The 18,565-nt window shown below is 35.6% G+C and overlaps 1 protein-coding gene across 2 annotated transcripts in view; it reads right to left on the bottom strand.

The window, feature by feature from the left end:
- LOC149780367 (sodium/glucose cotransporter 4-like) overlaps positions 1–18,565 on the bottom strand; it is a 92,274-nt gene that overhangs the window by 9,172 nt on the left and 64,537 nt on the right. For both annotated transcript variants that reach the window (XM_089937266.1, XM_089937267.1), the window contains 3 exons: positions 14,524–14,692; positions 5,742–5,963; positions 1,378–1,693 (listed from right to left, as the gene is read on the bottom strand). In XM_089937266.1, the coding sequence (XP_089793392.1) occupies positions 1,378–1,693; positions 5,742–5,963; positions 14,524–14,692 (707 nt within the window). The remainder of the gene's footprint in view (positions 1–1,377; positions 1,694–5,741; positions 5,964–14,523; positions 14,693–18,565) is intronic.

Here is an 18,565-nt window from a genome sequence, read left to right as displayed (position 1 = left end):
ATTAGTGATAAACCTGATCATTTATTAAAGTCCTCATTGGGGAGTAATCCTGATAATAATGAAGTCCTCATTAGTGATAAACCTGATCATTTATTAAAGTCCTCATTGGGGAGTAATCCTGATAATAATGAAGTCCTCATTAGTGATAAACCTGATCATTTATTAAAGTCCTCATTAGGGAGTAATCCTGATAATAATGAAGTCCTCATTAGTGATAAACCTGATCATTTATTAAAGTCCTCATTGGGGAGTAATCCTGATAATAATGAAGTCATCATTAGTGATAAACCTCATAATATTAAAGTTGAAATAAGTTTTATTATTTTAAACATTATATTGCTGTGAATTCATTTTTTTTCAGGGTTTTCAATTTTTGTGGTTTTGGGAAAAGTAACATTTCGATTTGTATTTAACTTTTCATGGATTCGGTGAAGGGGTCCTATTGTTCCCACAGGAAGATCATTGTCAAAGGTTTTGGAGTTCTCCACAACTGAACAGGAAAATGTTTACAATATAACAACTGAATAATTATGAATAGCAATTGTTTTCAAATGGTATTGCTAATCATGATGCTGCATAATAAGATCTCGATGGTCCAAACAAATCAACTATATGGGTTTTAATAATTTCAGCATTGAAGAGTTCCCAGTATATGGGTTTTAATAATTTCAGCATTGAAGAGTTCCCAGTATATGGGTTTTAATAATTTCAGCATTGAAGAGTTCCAAGTATATGGGTTTTTATAATTTCAGCATTGAAGAGTTCCCAGTATATGGGCTTCAATAATTTCAGCTAGGAAGAGTTCCCATTATATGGGCTTTAATAATTTTAGCTATGGTGGCACTCTACAGTTCTGTATTTTGCATAGGGTTAGAATTTTAAAGAAAAATAATTTCCAGGCTTTCCTCACTGGTTATACTGGCTAAAATAGAATGAACAAAAATAATTTAGGTTAACAAAAATGGGGGTATGATGGGGGAAATTAGACAAAATGGGAGTGGAGAAACCTGTCTATCCATAATGTTGTTCTTTTTGTAGGGTTTAATGCCATTTTTCAGCACAAGATAGGCTATACATGGTGGCCAGTATTAATGGTGGAGGAAGAACCTGGGAAAACCCCGGAAAGAACCACCGACTCACGAGAAGCTACTGGCAAACTTTCTCACATACCCACATTGGCTGAATCCAAGACTCGAACCCACGAAGACAGAGGTGAGATGGCAGTGATCCATAACAGAGAGCGCTTTAGACCACTTGGCCACTCTGGGCCCCTCTATCCATAATACATATGTACACACGTACATACATACATACATACATACATACATACATACATACATACACAAGTTATTTTTAAGTATGTTCTAACAAGATTACCCTTTATAACTTTGCTGTCCTGTTCAATAACAACTACTGGAAGTTCAGACTCTTCTTCATTTTTCATTAAAGTTCTCTCATCGTCAACTTTTGAATCTGATTCGACTTTGTTCTCTGGAACACTGTTGGTTTCTTTAGGTTCTTCAACAATGTCATCTGATGCTTTTGTTTCTTCATTTATTGGCTGCAACTCATTTTTACCATCTGGAATTTCCTCAGATACATCTGGCTCTTTCTTGGTGCCCATTGCATTCCACTCATCAATGTCCAACCTCGGCCTGGTGCTATGACGTGTCCAGAAGGTTAGGCGTTCCAGCTAAGGGTAAGAAAACTGCAGAATTGAGTGAGAATGACTACTGTACTGTAGTATGAATAATTATAATAATTTCAGACACATGATAATCATAAAAAATAATTACCTGCAAGACACGTCAATGAGCAATGCAATGCTAAAATACTTTAATCAAAGCCAATTATTGACTATGTTGATGATGGTGGTGGAACAAAGACTATGTTTATCTTCCCACTGAATCAGATGTAGAGTCAACACAAATGACTTTGACCATACCACCATTACACATGTAACAGATTAATCATCATGCAAGAAAAAGAAATTTCTCTTTCATTTTTCTTTTTCTTCCTTCTCTTTTTCAACATCCACTCATTCCATCCAGCTGGTATTCAAATGGACTGTTGATACATTGTTTAATTTGTCAGCTGCTTGATGACGAGATTGAGTGATAATATAGCTTGATAATGAGGTTGAGTGATGAATATAGCTTGATGATGAGGTTGAGTGATGAATATAGCTTGATGATGAGGCTGAGTGATGAATATAGCTTGATGATGAGGTTGAGTGATGAATATAGCTTGATGATGAGGTTAAGTGATGAATATAGGTTGATAATGAGGTTGAGTGATGAATATAGCTTGATGATGATGTTGAGTGATGAATATAGGTTGATGATGAGGTTGAGTGATGAATATAGCTTGATGATGAGGTTGAGTGATAAATATAGCTTGATGATGAGGTTGAGTGATGAATATAACTTGATAATGAGGCTGAGTGATGAATATAGCTTGATAATGAGGCTGATTGATGAACATAGCTTTACAAATAAAACATTACTTGAAAGAGGTCTATTCATTGTCACTAAAGAGTGTCTGTAGGTACCTATCCCTTGTGTCACTTTAAAACATTACAATTCCAATTCAAAGATCAGAATATTGTTATTGGCACTTAGAAGGAACTTAAGTACACTATTGTACTACATTGGTATAGACTGCAATGTGGAAGATATCTGCTCTTTATACTACTTTCATAAAACGTATTCCGAATTCTGATTTGCTGAACAGGTTATACAAGCACAACAGAATACAACATATTGGCTTCCTCATTGATTATAGCTTCACAAAACAATTTTGTGTGCTTGTATGGGGACAGAAAATGTTGTTGTAAATTATGTTTCTCCAAAATACTTACAATAACATTAGGAATGATTTTCTGCTTCCTCCTGAATCCAGCCCTACTACATACATATTGTTTTCTATTTTCATATAAGGGATGCAAACTCTTAATGATTGGTTTCCCATGTCCAGTAGTTGGTGACAAGCGACCCAGACATAGCCAGTTTAAACTTCAGTGATTCTTGGGGATGGATGCTCACACTGTGAGGATGGGTGGGATTGCTTAATAGTAATGCGATCAGGTAAGTGTGTGTGTGCGCATGCGTGTGTGTGTGTGTGTGTGTGATTTGGATTTTTAACATAGCTTCAACAGTTGTTTAGTCATATCGCTATGATGTCTGCAGTGTGGCTGTTTATAGTGTTGTCTAGCACTGGGGCATCATGCTGCAGACATGTAGCATGATGTTGCACCCACTCACATTATCTTGATACCAGACCGACCATTCCTAACATAAATTTTTTAATGTGATCAGGGAAGTATTTTTTGAAAACATAATTTAAGACAAACTGTTATTTTGTCCTGGCATTATATTAGCCAATCACACTAACACCATGATCATCAAACCTCTACCCAAATAACAAAGGCCAACATTCTTCCAACTCAAGCTGCACAACCAAAATTATGTGATCATGTGCATGCAATGAAGGACCTGTGAGTTCCAACTCCTGGCATCTGCTTTACGATAAAAAGTTTCTTGAGTGAATCCAGTGAAAGTTGACTGGCTATTTCTGAGAATGTGGCTGTGCGGTTTAGGTGGCATTATTATCGTCTGAGCAGTAAGAAGAGGCCCAAACAAGATTCAGCTCTGTCCTCTGCATGGCCATGTCACAAAAGTAAAAAATTGGAAAGCAGACTAGGCATGTCAGCCAACTAACGTTAATTAAGTCATTGCATTCAAAGGCAAGGCTTGTAAAAATGATTTGAATGCTCATTAATAGGATTATTATCCTCTTCCTGTGTGCAATTCTGTGTAATGAAATTGTGCTCAACAAGTGTGGCTGGCAAGGTTGGAGAATATTCCCACATGCCCAGATTCATCCTCAAATTCAATGACAGGTGGTGTAATGGAGTCATACACTCAGTGGGCTGCATATTAATAAAAGGCAAATAATCATTGATTTTGTTTGCTGACAGTCTCTTTGATAGAGCTCTCTGAATGATGATAGTCACAGGTCTTGATAAGATTCTAAAGACAAGGTGTCCACTTGTGAAGGCATTGTTGTAGTTAATCGAGTTGGCTTGGTTACTTTAGCTGGTAGAGATAGTGGCCTCGCCATATCCCAGATAAAACTGGTCAATGATTCCAAGTTTGAGATAAAGGGAGCTAATCTGTAAGAGTTGCTTCTCTTAGTATAAATGACAATGCAGTACAACTGTATTGTTAAAGACTAGATTCTCTCTATGAATTTATTAATTATACAGTCTTATGACCTGTCATGTTAGGCCATTATTTTCAGGCAAAGAGGAAATGGTTCTAATATTGTATATTTCAGAGCTCAAAAAAATAATGTACTAAACTCAACAAAATCCTGTAACAATGTAGTATTTAACACAACCCCTTTTTTGACACTTCTTTTATACTGGACCTCCAATACAAAAAAAATCCCTTTATAGAATAGGCCTTTTAGGCAAGTATTTTAAGATCTGTTTAAAGGCCATATAGATTTGTTAAAAAAAAACTTTATATGCCCCAAAGAAATATTCTCTAATCCTTGTATGGGCTTTATAGACTGGTTCCAAGAGGTCTTATAGACAAGTTATGTTACTGCTTTGTACACTTTATAGAGAGGTTTTAAGATCCATTTAGATGCCTTATAGACAGGTTCTATGGCCCCTTTATTGGCTTTTCAGACTGGTTGCATGAGGCCATTATAGGCCAATAGACAGGTTCTAAGATCCCTTTATGGATCTGACAGAGAGGTTCAAAGGTCCATATATGGACGTTAAAGATAGGTTCAAAGGTCCCTTTCCAGGCCTAATAGATGGTTTCAGTTTATCTGTGTACCAACAGTAACGTGTTACTGATTCTCTGCTCCTTCATCAAACTCTACCATTTCCTGTCTGGACTAGCCTTTTAAGATTTGCCACAACAACGTCAACATGTCTCATGATTCGTTACTAGAGCAAAAGATTCCATAAAAAAAGTTATTACCTAGAAAAGTTGTACTAATTTTCTGTATAAATTTGTTCCAAATTAAACAGAAAGCATGTTACTTTTCATGTAAGCAGTATTATTACACACATCTAATCCAGAGGTGTGCAGAATACAGCCTGTGGGACAGATCCATCCTGTGACCTGGTTTTATATATTATTTACATCACAGGCTATTGCTCCACAAATCACTTATCTGGCCTGCACCCGGGAGGAAGTTGCCAATTCCTGATATAATCTAATTTGAGAGACAGAGTATGAGGGTATTAGTCAGTCAGTCAACACTGTTGCAAAAATAAGCACTATTCACCTATTCCCACCTTGTGGTTTTGATTAGATTTGTATTTTATGATAGAATCAATTTGCCCAGACTATGAAAATCGGCAATCTAGCATAAATGTGCAATGGAATAAAATGCGTTTCATTTCAAATCTAATGATTTTATACTTTAAAGATGACCACTATGCCAAGAAAATGAATAATGATCTTAACCGCTTGAAAATGGCGCATTTTGTCAAAGCCTTAATTAGAATGCAAGTAATGCTCTGAAATAATCTCTATATTAACGCCATCTTCATGTGTGTCCAACCCAAATGATACTAAATTTGACCATGTACGACATGCAGTTTCATTAAATCTGGTTATTAATTGAATATAAAACCTGTGAGTCATTAGCATTTCATACTAGTATATATCAGGGATTAATCCCTGCATACTGTGTCCCAGATCTGATGCCAAACTTACGCATCTTGGTTCAATAGGCTTGGTAAGAAGAGATATGACTACAGCCACAAGACCAGTGAAGAAAAACAGGAACACTGCATAGTATAGATAATGGAAATTCTTGATGATCGCAGGCCGTGGGTCAGGTTTGTTTTCCATGCAGCTTGGGACTTGGTATGAGTACTCCCAGATAAACCTGACCAATCCCATCACCATTCCAGCCGTCAGACCATAGAAAGCTCCCTAAAATGTAAGAACATGCATGTAAAGGGTTTAATGGCACACCAACACAATCAAGGCTATATAACTGTGGTAGTAAACACACAATCATGGCTACATAACTGTGATAGTAAACACAATCATGGCTACATAACTGTGATAGTAAAAACACAATCATGGCTACATAACTGTGGTAGTAAAAACACAATCATGGCTACATAACTGTGGTAGTAAAAACACAATCATGGCTACATAACTGTGGTAGTAAACACAATCATGGCTACATAACTGTGGTAGTAAAAACACAATCATGGCTACATAACTGTGGTAGTAAAAACACAATCATGGCTACATAACTGTGGTAGTAAACACAATCATGGCTACATAACTGTGATAGTAAAAACACAATCATGGCTACATAACTGTGGTAGTAAAAACACAATCATGGCTACATAACTGTGATAGTAAAAACACAATCATGGCTACATAACTGTGGTAGTAAACACAATCATGGCTACATAACTGTGGTAGTAAAAACACAATCATGGCTACATAACTGTGGTAGTAAAAACACAATCATGGCTACATAACTGTGGTAGTAAAAACACAATCATGGCTACATAACTGTGATAGTAAAAACACAATCATGGCTACATAACTGTGGTAGTAAAAACACAATCATGGCTACATAACTGTGGTAGTAAAAACACAATCATGGCTACATAACTGTGGTAGTAAACACAATCATGGCTACATAACTGTGGTAGTAAAAACACAATCATGTCTACATAACTGTGGTAGTAAAAACACAATCATGGCTACATAACTGTGGTAGTAAACACAATCATGGCTACATAACTGTGATAGTAAAAACACAATCATGGCTACATAACTGTGGTAGTAAAAACACAATCATGGCTACATAACTGTGGTAGTAAACACAATCATGGCTACATAACTGTGGTAGTAAAAACACAATCATGGCTACATAACTGTGATAGTAAAAACACAATCATGGCTACATAACTGTGGTAGTAAACACAATCATGGCTACATAACTGTGATAGTAAAAACACAATCATGGCTACATAACTGTGATAGTAAAAACACAATCATGGCTACATAACTGTGGTAGTAAAAACACAATCATGGCTACATAACTGTGGTAGTAAAAACACAATCATGGCTACATAACTGTGGTAGTAAACACAATCATGGCTATATAACTGTGGTAGTAAAAACACAATCATGGCTACATAACTGTGGTAGTAAAAACACAATCATGGCTACATAACTGTGATAGTAAAAACACAATCATGGCTACATAACTGTGGTAGTAAACACAATCATGGCTACATAACTGTGGTAGTAAAAACACAATCATGGCTACATAACTGTGGTAGTAAAAACACAATCATGGCTACATAACTGTGGTAGTAAACACAATCATGGCTACATAACTGTGGTAGTAAAAACACAATCATGGCTACATAACCGTGGTAGTAAAAACACAATCATGGCTACATAACTGTGATAGTAAAAACACAATCATGGCTACATAACTGTGGTAGTAAAAACACAATCATGGCTACATAACTGTGATAGTAAAAACACAATCATGGCTACATAACTGTGGTAGTAAACACAATCATGGCTACATAACTGTGATAGTAAAAACACAATCATGGCTACATAACTGTGGTAGTAAAAACACAATCATGGCTACATCTAAGCAATATCTTGCTGATGGCACTCCAAATTTAAGGTCCATAAGAAGAAAAAATTACATTATACAAAGGCCAAAGAAGTAATTGTTTAAAAAAAAAAAGTTTTCAATATACTGGTCCACTGGTATGGAACAACATTCCCAGTGACATAAGGCCAGCTCCTAGCATTTCATCTTTTCACAATCAATGTCTTAAATGGATGAAATCTTTAAAAAATTGAACAGTTCTAGTACAAAAAATACCGCCTGCTTTTCTGTAATTTTACATCATTTTCATAGCTGAATTTTTCAATGCAGGATTATGTTTTATGTTTTATATATGTTTATGTTTTCACTGATGCCTGTGAATGTGTTCCAGGCTTGATACTTTGAATTTTAAAATTACTTAATTATTTAGTGTCAAGCCAGACTCTTCACATCATATTGTATATACCGTATATGTTGTGCATCACAGATAGAAGGCCTCAAGGTAGATTAGTTCGGTAACTAATTGAGTTACTTTCTCTAAATAAAGTCTTTATTATTATTATTATTTTAGCTGTGGTAGTAAAAGCAATCATGGCTACATAACTGTGTTAGGAAAAACACAATCATGGCTACATAGCTATGGTAGTAAAAACACAATCATGGCTACATAAGTGTGGTAGTAAAAACACAATCATGGCTCATAACTGTGGTAGTAAAAACACAACAGTGTAAACTGATAAAATCATGTGGAAGATAAAACATTCCTTGGAAAAAATATATTAACCACTTCAAAGAAGGTAAAAAATAAAAGGTCTCATGTAAAAAATTAAAACAAATAAAAAAATAATGGTAAGAAAGACTTAATCTTGAAATAAACCTCAACAACTTTTTTTCATACATAAATTGCATTAATTTAAAAAGTCAAGATCTTCTCTTGAAGCACATCATAACCTTTCTTAGTCATTTGAAACAAAAACACTCTTGTCTCATTGTGGTAATGTGTCTCATACAATAGTAACTGATACATTTGTGTCTCATATGATGGTAACTGATACTTTTGTCTCATAGAATTATGGTAGCTGATACACTTGTGTCTCTGAGGGTGGTAGCTGAGACACTGTCTCATGGTGGTGCTTGAGACACTTTTGTCTCTTAGGATGTAAGTTGAAACACATTTGTCTAATAAGTTGCTATTTAACACACTGGACAAGAATAAGAAATCATCTTTGACATTCCAATGAAGCTAAAAGGATATTTGGTATATAAAAAACATAACTATTGGAAATTCGTCAAAACATCTTCAAGATTTTCAAGGTTGTAATGATGCATCCATTACGACTATATGTACATGAAGAATTTGAAAATAAGATTTATCTTTAAGGGTTTCAAATTAAAAATTATTTCATCGTGTGGAAGATAACTACCCCTATAGAAATATAAGGTAAAACTACACTAATTCTCTTCATTCTATATTTCATTCATTCTTCTACAGGTATGATGAACTTTGACCCACATATTTATAGGTTTCTTACCTTATACAGAGTGTAAGCCTTTCAAAAAATATAGTCAAAGTCAGTTATAGAGAACTAATGTTTCTTTGTTGACACCATTTTTCTTTCTTCAGTCAATGTGACCATGACCTTTGACCCCAAATTAAAAGCCTCTTTCTTACTAAAAGTGTCAGCCATCCACAAAATGTGCTCCATGTATAACATAAAGTACTACCTTGGACTCTTTTTTACCCCAAAAGCAACTATACCATTTCCAAACTTTGGTGCCAGAAGGTCAGACAATATAAACTGCATTCTTTTAAAAATTCTATGATATCATCAACTTGAAGATCACATGATGCAAAATGGGGCCCCGAGTGATCGAGTGGTCTAAAGCGCTCTCCGTTATGGATCACTGCTATCTCACCTCTGGCTGCATGGGTTCGAGTCTAGGATTCGGCTAATGTGGATATGTGAGAAAGCTTGCCAGTAGCTTCTCGTGGGTCGGTGGTTCTTTCTGGGGTTTTCCCGGGTTCTTCCTCCACCATTAATACTGGTCGCCATGTATAGCCTTTCGTGTGCTTAGAAATGGCATTAAACCCTACAACAGCACCAACATGATGCAAATAATGTACCACACAATACAACGAGTTAGCTGGCATCGATTATCGTGGTTAATGTTTGCATTTAATTATGTTTTTCAGACACTACTGCCTGCAAAACCAAGTAACGTTATGCTAATGTATCAGGATATTTACAGTCAAAAATATGTTACTGTCACAAGTATTCCACGCAGCAGTAAATCTGCATTAACATTTTTGTGTATAGGTTCCATTTCTCAGGCAATATGGATGGAGAGTTGCATAATTTTATAAACTGATTTGCCATTAGTGCTACAACATTCAAACAAAATAATGTTTTGTGATCTGGTCATATCAGTTAATTGTATTTCCCCTCATAAACCACCTCAGTGCTCACAAAATCTGATAACCCAATGCTGGGGGCCCCAAGTCTTTGAGATCAGGCCCATCCTGTATTCTAAGAGAGGTGCTCATCCGGATTGTTGGGGAAAAAAATTGCAATAGAAAACAATGATTGGACTGATGAAATGCAGAAATTTATTTTCAAGATGTTGACATACCTGCCATAAAATGGCACAATCTAATTAAAATCAGATCGTCACTGTCCTACTTGAAGTGGAGACCTGATCTTAATCGAACTGTAATACGTGTCATGCTAAAAAAGATGATTGTGTACTACTAAAGCCCCTGACATGGTCGTGTCTTGAGAAAATACAATTAAAAAACAGAAGAAGAAAAACCCTCTTTCAGTATATGCTGTTACATGTATAAACGGTAAACAGTCATGATTGAAGCTGATGTAAAACTATCCCTTGGGCAGTTTAGATAATGGCAATAAAAGGCAATGGTGTCAGATATAAACCATGTTTTACTTAATTAGCTTTGAGCAGCTAGTGTGATGTCTTTGAAGACTGCAGTGGGAGAGCCCATTGTGCAAATCTGCATAGGTATGATCAGGATATGGAATAACCCAATACTGGTAAATCAAAGAGATGTTAGATGAGTGTGGAGAACAAAAGCTATTGCATATAATTGCTGTATATGAGAATCTGATAGATTTCTTACAAGTTTGTGAACAGGGGAAATATTTCTTTGAAGATGAATATTATTGCATACCTGGTATATAAAACACAAATCATGATCAATTAAATTGTAAGAACAATGTTCAAGTCTGATTCCTTTATAAAGCTGATTTAGGAAGCAATCAGCTAATGGAAAACCAAATAAAAATAAGTTTCAAAACCCCTGGTCGATGGAGTTTTACTTTGTGAATACATCAGCAAATATAAAAAAGGGGTTGGTGGGGCAATTAATTCTTTACACATTCTGCAAACATAACAACATATGCCAGCTTGATTCTGGCCAGGATTTGCTCAGAAAATACAGCAGAGACGTTGGAACACCAAGACCATCCAGTCTCCAGTTAGTGTAGTGATGAACACTAACAAGCATGCATTGAAGTATTCAGGATCAGGTCCTTTGCTCTGCATGACACGGTCAAACAGTGTTGAAGTATTTAGAATCAAGCCTTTTGCTTTACATGACAAAGTCAAACAATGTTGAAGTATTCATGACAAAGTCAAACAGTGTTGAAGTATTCAGGATCAGGTCCTTTGCTATGCATGACAAAGTCAAACAATGTTGAAGTATTTAGAATCAGGTCCTTTGCTTTACATGACAAAGTCAAACAGTGTTGAAGTATTCAGGATCAGGTCCTTTACATGACACGGTCAAACAGTGTTGAAGTATTTAGAATCAGGTCCTTTGCTTTACATGACAAAGTCAAACAGTGTTGAAGTATTCAGGATCAAGTCCTTTGCATGACATGGTCAAACAGTGTTGAAGTATTTAGAATCAGGTCCTTTGCTTTACATGACAAAGTCAAACAGTGTTGAAGTATTCATGACAAAGTCAAACAGTGTTGAAGTATTCAGGATCAGGTCCTTTGTTTTACATGACATGGTCAAACAGTGTTGAAGTATTCATGACAAAGTCAAACAATGTTGAAGTATTCAGGATCAGGTCCTTTGTTTTACATGACAAAGTCAAACAGTGTTGAAGTATTCATGACAAAGTCAAACAATGTTGAAGTATTTAGGATCAGGTCCTTTGCTTTACATGACAAAGTCAAACAGTGTTGAAGTATTCATGACAAAGTCAAACAATGTTGAAGTATTCATGATCAGGTCCTTTGCTTTACATGACAAAGTCAAACAATGTTGACATTTTAGGATCAGGTCCTTTGCTTTACATGGCACAGTCAAACATTACTGAAGTATTTAGGATCAGGTCCTTTGCTTTACCTGACAGAATCAGGTCCTTTGCTTTACATGACAAAGTCAAACAGTGTTGAAGTATTCATGACAAAGTCAAACAATGTTGAAGTATTTAGGATCAGGTCCTGACAAAGTCAAACAATGTTGAAGTATTCATGATCAGGTCCTTTGCTTTACATGACAAAGTCAAACAATGTTGACATATTTAGGACCAGGTCCTTTGCTTTACATGACAAAGTCAAACAATGTTGACATATTTAGGACCAGGTCCTTTGCTTTACATGACAAAGTCAAACAATGTTGACATATTTAGGACCAGGTCCTTTGCTTTACATGACAAAGTCAAACAATGTTGACATATTTAGGATCAGGTCCTTTGCTTTACATGACAAGCCATTATAAGCTACTGTGTATATGAGCAGCAAGTCCTTTGCCCTTTTTGACAAAGTCAACCAATATGTCAATATGTAATAACTGTACATGCCAACCCTGAGAGAGTTATACGGGTAGTTTTTGGTAATGTAAGTTTGCCTAAATAAATGCATTTAGAACTTACCATGTGCATCTTGTTACACTGTCTCAGAATTTTGGGTCAGCTTATACAGAGGTCATGCACTTTTTAGTGTTTATACCTCTTTAGTTTAGGGTAGTCATCTTATATGCAAACAGGTTTAAATGTGCATGTATACAGTATACATCATGACATCAATAATGATGAACTAATAAAATAAGTTCTACTATTACCTTATGTTCTAAAGTCAAACTTGCCATGTGGAACTGCTAAGTATTATGTCACAGTGTGGAATATGATCTTTTATAACACTACATCATGATTCAATAGAGACAAACATTATTTCATAACATAAATTCTACAATTCTACTATGACATTGTATTCTATAATGAAACTATCCATATGGTATTGTAAAATATTATGTAACAGTGTGGAATATGGTATTGTAAAATATTATGTCACGGTGTGGAATATGATTTAGTTAAGCCAGATTAATGTTATATAAAATTTTACTATTACATTAAATTTCTCTATTAGGTATTATGTCACAATGTGCAGGGTCCATACCAGGGGTTAATTCAGGTGAAACAGTTGCCCCCAGGTCTATATTTATGCCAAAAACACCCCCAAAAATAACAATCATATCACCTTGCTTTGATTTCAGGCCATTCCCCTACAACCTCTACTGTTCCATTGAAAAGCACAAATAATCTAAATAATGCAGTTGACATTTCCAAGTACACTTCTGATAAATTAACCACTGTATGAACTATTTCATCAAATAAATACAATATCTGATGATTTTCCTATGCAAAACAGTTGCCTGTTTTGGAGTGCGACCCATTTTTTGATGTTGATGTAAGTTATACAATATATGTGGTGGAGTAAAAAACACTTTTAATATTTTACAAAATGTTATTATATTTTCATTTGTATTTATTTTTATCATCTGATGTTATTATATTTTCATTTGTATTTATATTTATCATCTGATATGAAATTTACAAAACAAGTTTCTGGTGACTGTTTTGAACATTACACTTTCTGAAGTTTCTACACTCACTTCTCCCTAATGCTGCCAAACTTTTCCATATTTCAGATGGACAGAAAAGTAATTTCTATGAATATTACAGTCCTGAATATGACTTTAGTGACATGACATGGTGATGCCAATAGAAATCAAAATTGACATAATATATTTTACCATTACATAACATTCTTCAACCATGATGTAATAAATTTTACCATTACATAACATTCTTCTGTTTGGCGTTGTTAAGTATTTTGCCACAGTGGTGGAATATGATTTTTCATGCAATAACATAATGATGTCAATACAGGTAAATATTATATGATAAAATAAATGTACCATTACATGACATTCTTCTATGAAACTTTAATGCATTATGTAACTATTTACAACATCTACAACCATCCATGAAGAATGAGAGTAACTTAGTTAATTATTTAATGTCAAAGATGCATGTGTTGCACTTCTGCACCTTCTGAAAGGGCACTCTGTTCCATTTGGGTGCATTTTCAGACGTTGCAAGAGTGCAACACACTCAGACAAAGACTATTTATAAGAGCCTGCGTCGGAGACGTATGCTCTAACCACTATATCACTGGAGCAGTCACGACTAGAAGTAAAATATTATCAAGATGAGATACAGTGATAGCAGCAACCACATTGCGCAATCCAATATGGTGGTTAAAGAATTGGCACTGTAGACTCAATTTCAAATGAACCAATCATACTTTAGAATTCTATATTCCTATATAGATGTGATACACTTACTCTCTGAATGGAACCGGATACCCATTCCAATGGGAAAATTGCAAGGAAATTTTTTATTTCATTTTTTTTATCAAAAACTAATTTTTAGCAAGAAAAACATACACCTGTACTCAGTTCCAAAATACTGGACAAATGGGAGCTATGATCATGACAGTGTAGAATATGACTTTTATAACATGACATGACAAAGCAAATACAGGCTAACAATATAAGATTAAAAAAAAGAAAGCTTACCATTTCATTTAATCTGGACCAGAAAATTCCAAGGACAAAAATACAGCAGATGGGAGGCTGCATGAAGCTAGATACTTCCTGTATGTACACAAAGAGTTCACTCCCCTGAGAAATCCGTACGACTGGAATCCAGATTACACTAATTACCACCAGAATTATAACAAAGACTCTGAAAAAAAAGCAACAGAATTTAAGGAAATTAATGGGTACTTACAACTGAATCAAATATAATGTATCTATTTAAATGCAATACTGTATATACTCACTTATAAGCCTAATTGCACACTGCAAAGACCCAGATCTGCCATTGCACAAAGTGACAGCAGATCTAGTTTGTTAGGAGTAATTAGTAGAACAAGCAAACAGATCCTGATCTGCCTTCACATTATGCAACAGCAGGTCATGGTCTTGGTTGCTTGCAGTCGGACTCAACTTATAAGGGAGCAGATATGGTGAACAGGCTACTGATGATAAATGATTTATGTTGGTATAATTTAAAATTGTCATTATAACTGAAATTTGTTTACCTCTGACCACTGACCCCTTCCATGGACTGAGGGTAGTAAGGAAAATATAAGTACACTCTTGCAAATGATTTACTTAAGCATAACATAAGCTCAGCATTTTTATAATTTCTAACAGCAGATTAAGAAATTTGGTTAAAATAAATACTGACTCATGGATGAGCTGATAGAATGTATAGACACACAGACAATGTGTATCAAAATATATCCTGCCAAGGAATAAAGATGAATGATTTATAAACAGGGATGCTCAAGAGCACTATATCTGGCCATATACAGGAATTCTATAGAGCAATATATCTGGCCATATACAGGAATTCTATAGAGCACTATATCTGGCCATATACAGGAATTCTATAGAGCACTATATCTGGCCATATACAGGAATTCTATAGAGCACTATATCTGGCCATATACAGGAATTCTATAGAGCACTATATCTGGCCATATACAGGAATTCTATAGAGCAATATATCTGGCCATATACAGGAATTCTATAGAGCACTATATCTGGCCATATACAGGAATTCTATAGAGCACTATATCTGGCCATATACAGGAATTCTATAGAGCACTATATCTGGCCATATACAGGAATTCTATAGAGCACTATATCTGGCAATATACACGGATTCTATAGAGCACTATGTCTGGCCAAATACAGGGATTCTGTAAAGCACTGTCAGGCTTCATAAGGGATTCTGTTAAGCACTACGTCAGGCAATATAAGGGATTCTGTTAAACACTATTCCTGGCCATATAAGGGATTCTGTAAAGTACTATGTCAGGCTATATAACTGATTCTGTAAAGCACTATTCCTGGCCATATAAGGGATTCTGTAAAGCACTATGTAAGGCCATATACAGGGGTTCTGTTGAGCACTATGTCTGGCCAAATACAGGAAGTCTGTAAAGCACTATGCCTCGCCATGTATAGGGATTCTGTAAAGCACTATGTCAGGCCATATAAGGGATTTGTAAAGCATTGTGTCTAGCTATATAGATGAATTCAACAGAATATTATGCCTGGCCATATACAAGGATTTTGTAAAGCACTGTGTCTGGCCACATACAGGGATTCTGTAGAGCACTATGTCAGGCCATATAAGGGATTTGTAAAGCATTGTGTCTAGCTATATAGATGAATTTAATAGAATATTATGCCTGGCCATATACAAGGATTTTGTAAAGCACTGTGTCTGGCCATATACAGGGATTCTGTTAAGCACTATGTCAGGCCATATAAGGGATTTTGTAAAGCATTGTGTCTAGCTATATAGATGAATTCAATAGAATATTATGCCTGGCCATATACAAGGATTTTGTAAAGCACTGTGTCTGGCCACATAGATGAATTCTATAGAATATTATGTCTGGCCATATACAAGGATTCCGTAGAGCACTGTGTCTGGCCATATAAGGGATTCTGTAATGCACTATGTCAGGCGATATACAGGGATTCTGTACAGCACTTTTTGGCCATATACAGGGATTCTGAAAACACTATGCCTTAACCATATACAAGAATTATGTAGAACACTGTCTGACCATATACAAGGATTCTGTACAGCACTATATTTTTGAGATATATACAGGTTTTCTGTACAGCACTATATTGGGGCATATACAGGGATTCTGTAAAGCACTATGTCTGGCCATATACAGGGATTCTGTAGGGCACTATGCCTGGCCATACACAGGGATTCTGTAGAGGAATATGCCTGGCCACATACAGGGAATCTGTAGGGCATTATGCCTGGTCATATACATGGATTCTGTAGGGTATTATATTTGGCCATGTTCAGGGATTATCTAGAGCATTATACCTGGCCATATACAGGGATTATGTAGAACATTATACCTGGCAATATACAGAGATTATGTAGAGCACTATACCTGGCCATATACAGGGATTCTGTAGAGCATTATGCCTGGTGATATACAGGGATTATGTAGAGCATTATACCTGGCCATATACAGGGATTCTGTAGAGCATTATACCTGGCAATATACAGGGATTATGTAGAGCATTATACCTGGCAATATACAGGGATTATGTAGAGCACTATACCTGGCAATATACTGGGATTATGTAGAACATTATACCTGGCAATATACAGGGATTATGTAGAGCATTATACCTGGCAATATACAGGGATTATGTAGAGCATTATACCTGGCAATATACAGGGATTATGTAAGGCACTATGTCTGGACAGAGAACAGCCCTATGATGTTCTATCTTCTTCATAAAAAAACTGCAAATGGAAGAGTGATGTCTTGCTTTCTGTTAACAAAATATAAAAGAAAAACTACCCTATTTTGATCCATATAACTTGCATTTATTTTACCCAAGTTCATATTTTCAGCAGGGGATGTGCATTTTAAAGACCAAATAAAGAGAATTGTTCCAAGGTGATCTGATGAAAGGATCAAGGCACTAAAGCTGCCAACACATCACTTACATTAGCTTTTAAATATTAAATTCATCACATTATAATTAAATTGTCTACTAGCCTTCATTAAGGGATTAAATAATGTTTACAAACCTCAGTATTCTTGTTCTTTAATTGTTTATGTTAATAAAATCATTTCATTTCACATCACTGTGCAGCCTTTTGCTCTGTGACATAACTGGAAATATATGTACATATGACTGGTAACTTGTTGTTCTACTCTATAGCACATTTACATTAAACCTGTGAAAAGTACCACAATGCAGTGAAAGAAATTTGTTTCAGTGCTCACAGCTATCACTGTGACATCACAGTGCATTCAATTCAGTTTGTACTTTCGGCTAATGTGGGTATGTGAGAAAGCTTGCCAGTAGCTTCTCATGGGTCAGTGGTTCTTTCCGGGGTTTTCCAGGGTTCTTCCTCCACCATTAATACTAGCCGCCATGTATAGCCTATCGTGTGCTGAAAAATGGCATTAAACCCTACAACAACAACAACAATTAGTTTGTACTGGTTCATACATTTAGTTTTTTTGAACTTGTCCAAAAATGTCAACGTACTTTAACGTTTATTTTTATTGCATCTGTTTCTCAGAATGAGTATTTAATGACCTTCCAAAGGAATATGGATTCATGAGAATAATTACAATTTAAAAGTATGTATAACCATATTAAAAATGACACCCATTTGTAAAATAGTACTAAACAGCTATATTATCTGTATAACTTTAATTATAACATATTCCATATGAGTATCAATACCTAAAATGTGTACGAAATCATCTTGACAACATTTCACATTTACGATCTTATGCTCTCTAAATACTGCACATGTACCAAGATGAATTCCATCTCACCTCTGTCTGCGTGGGTTTGAGTCCTGGATTCGGCCAATGTGGGCATGTGAGAAAGCTTGCCAGTAGCTTCTCGAGGGTCAGTGGTTCTTTCCGGGGATTTCCCGGGTTCTTCCTCCACCATTAATATTGGCTGCCATGTATAGCCTATCATGTGCTGAAAAATGGCATTAAACCCTACAACAACAACAACAACCAAGATGATTTCG

The sequence above is a fragment of the Sinohyriopsis cumingii genome, chromosome 16 (genome assembly GCF_028554795.1).
Source record: "Sinohyriopsis cumingii isolate HCF-2022 chromosome 16, ASM2855479v2, whole genome shotgun sequence".
Taxonomy (NCBI): domain Eukaryota; kingdom Metazoa; phylum Mollusca; class Bivalvia; order Unionida; family Unionidae; genus Sinohyriopsis; species Sinohyriopsis cumingii.
The sequence above is the reverse complement of the archived record's forward strand: the minus strand, read 5'-3'. Positions and strand labels throughout refer to the sequence as shown.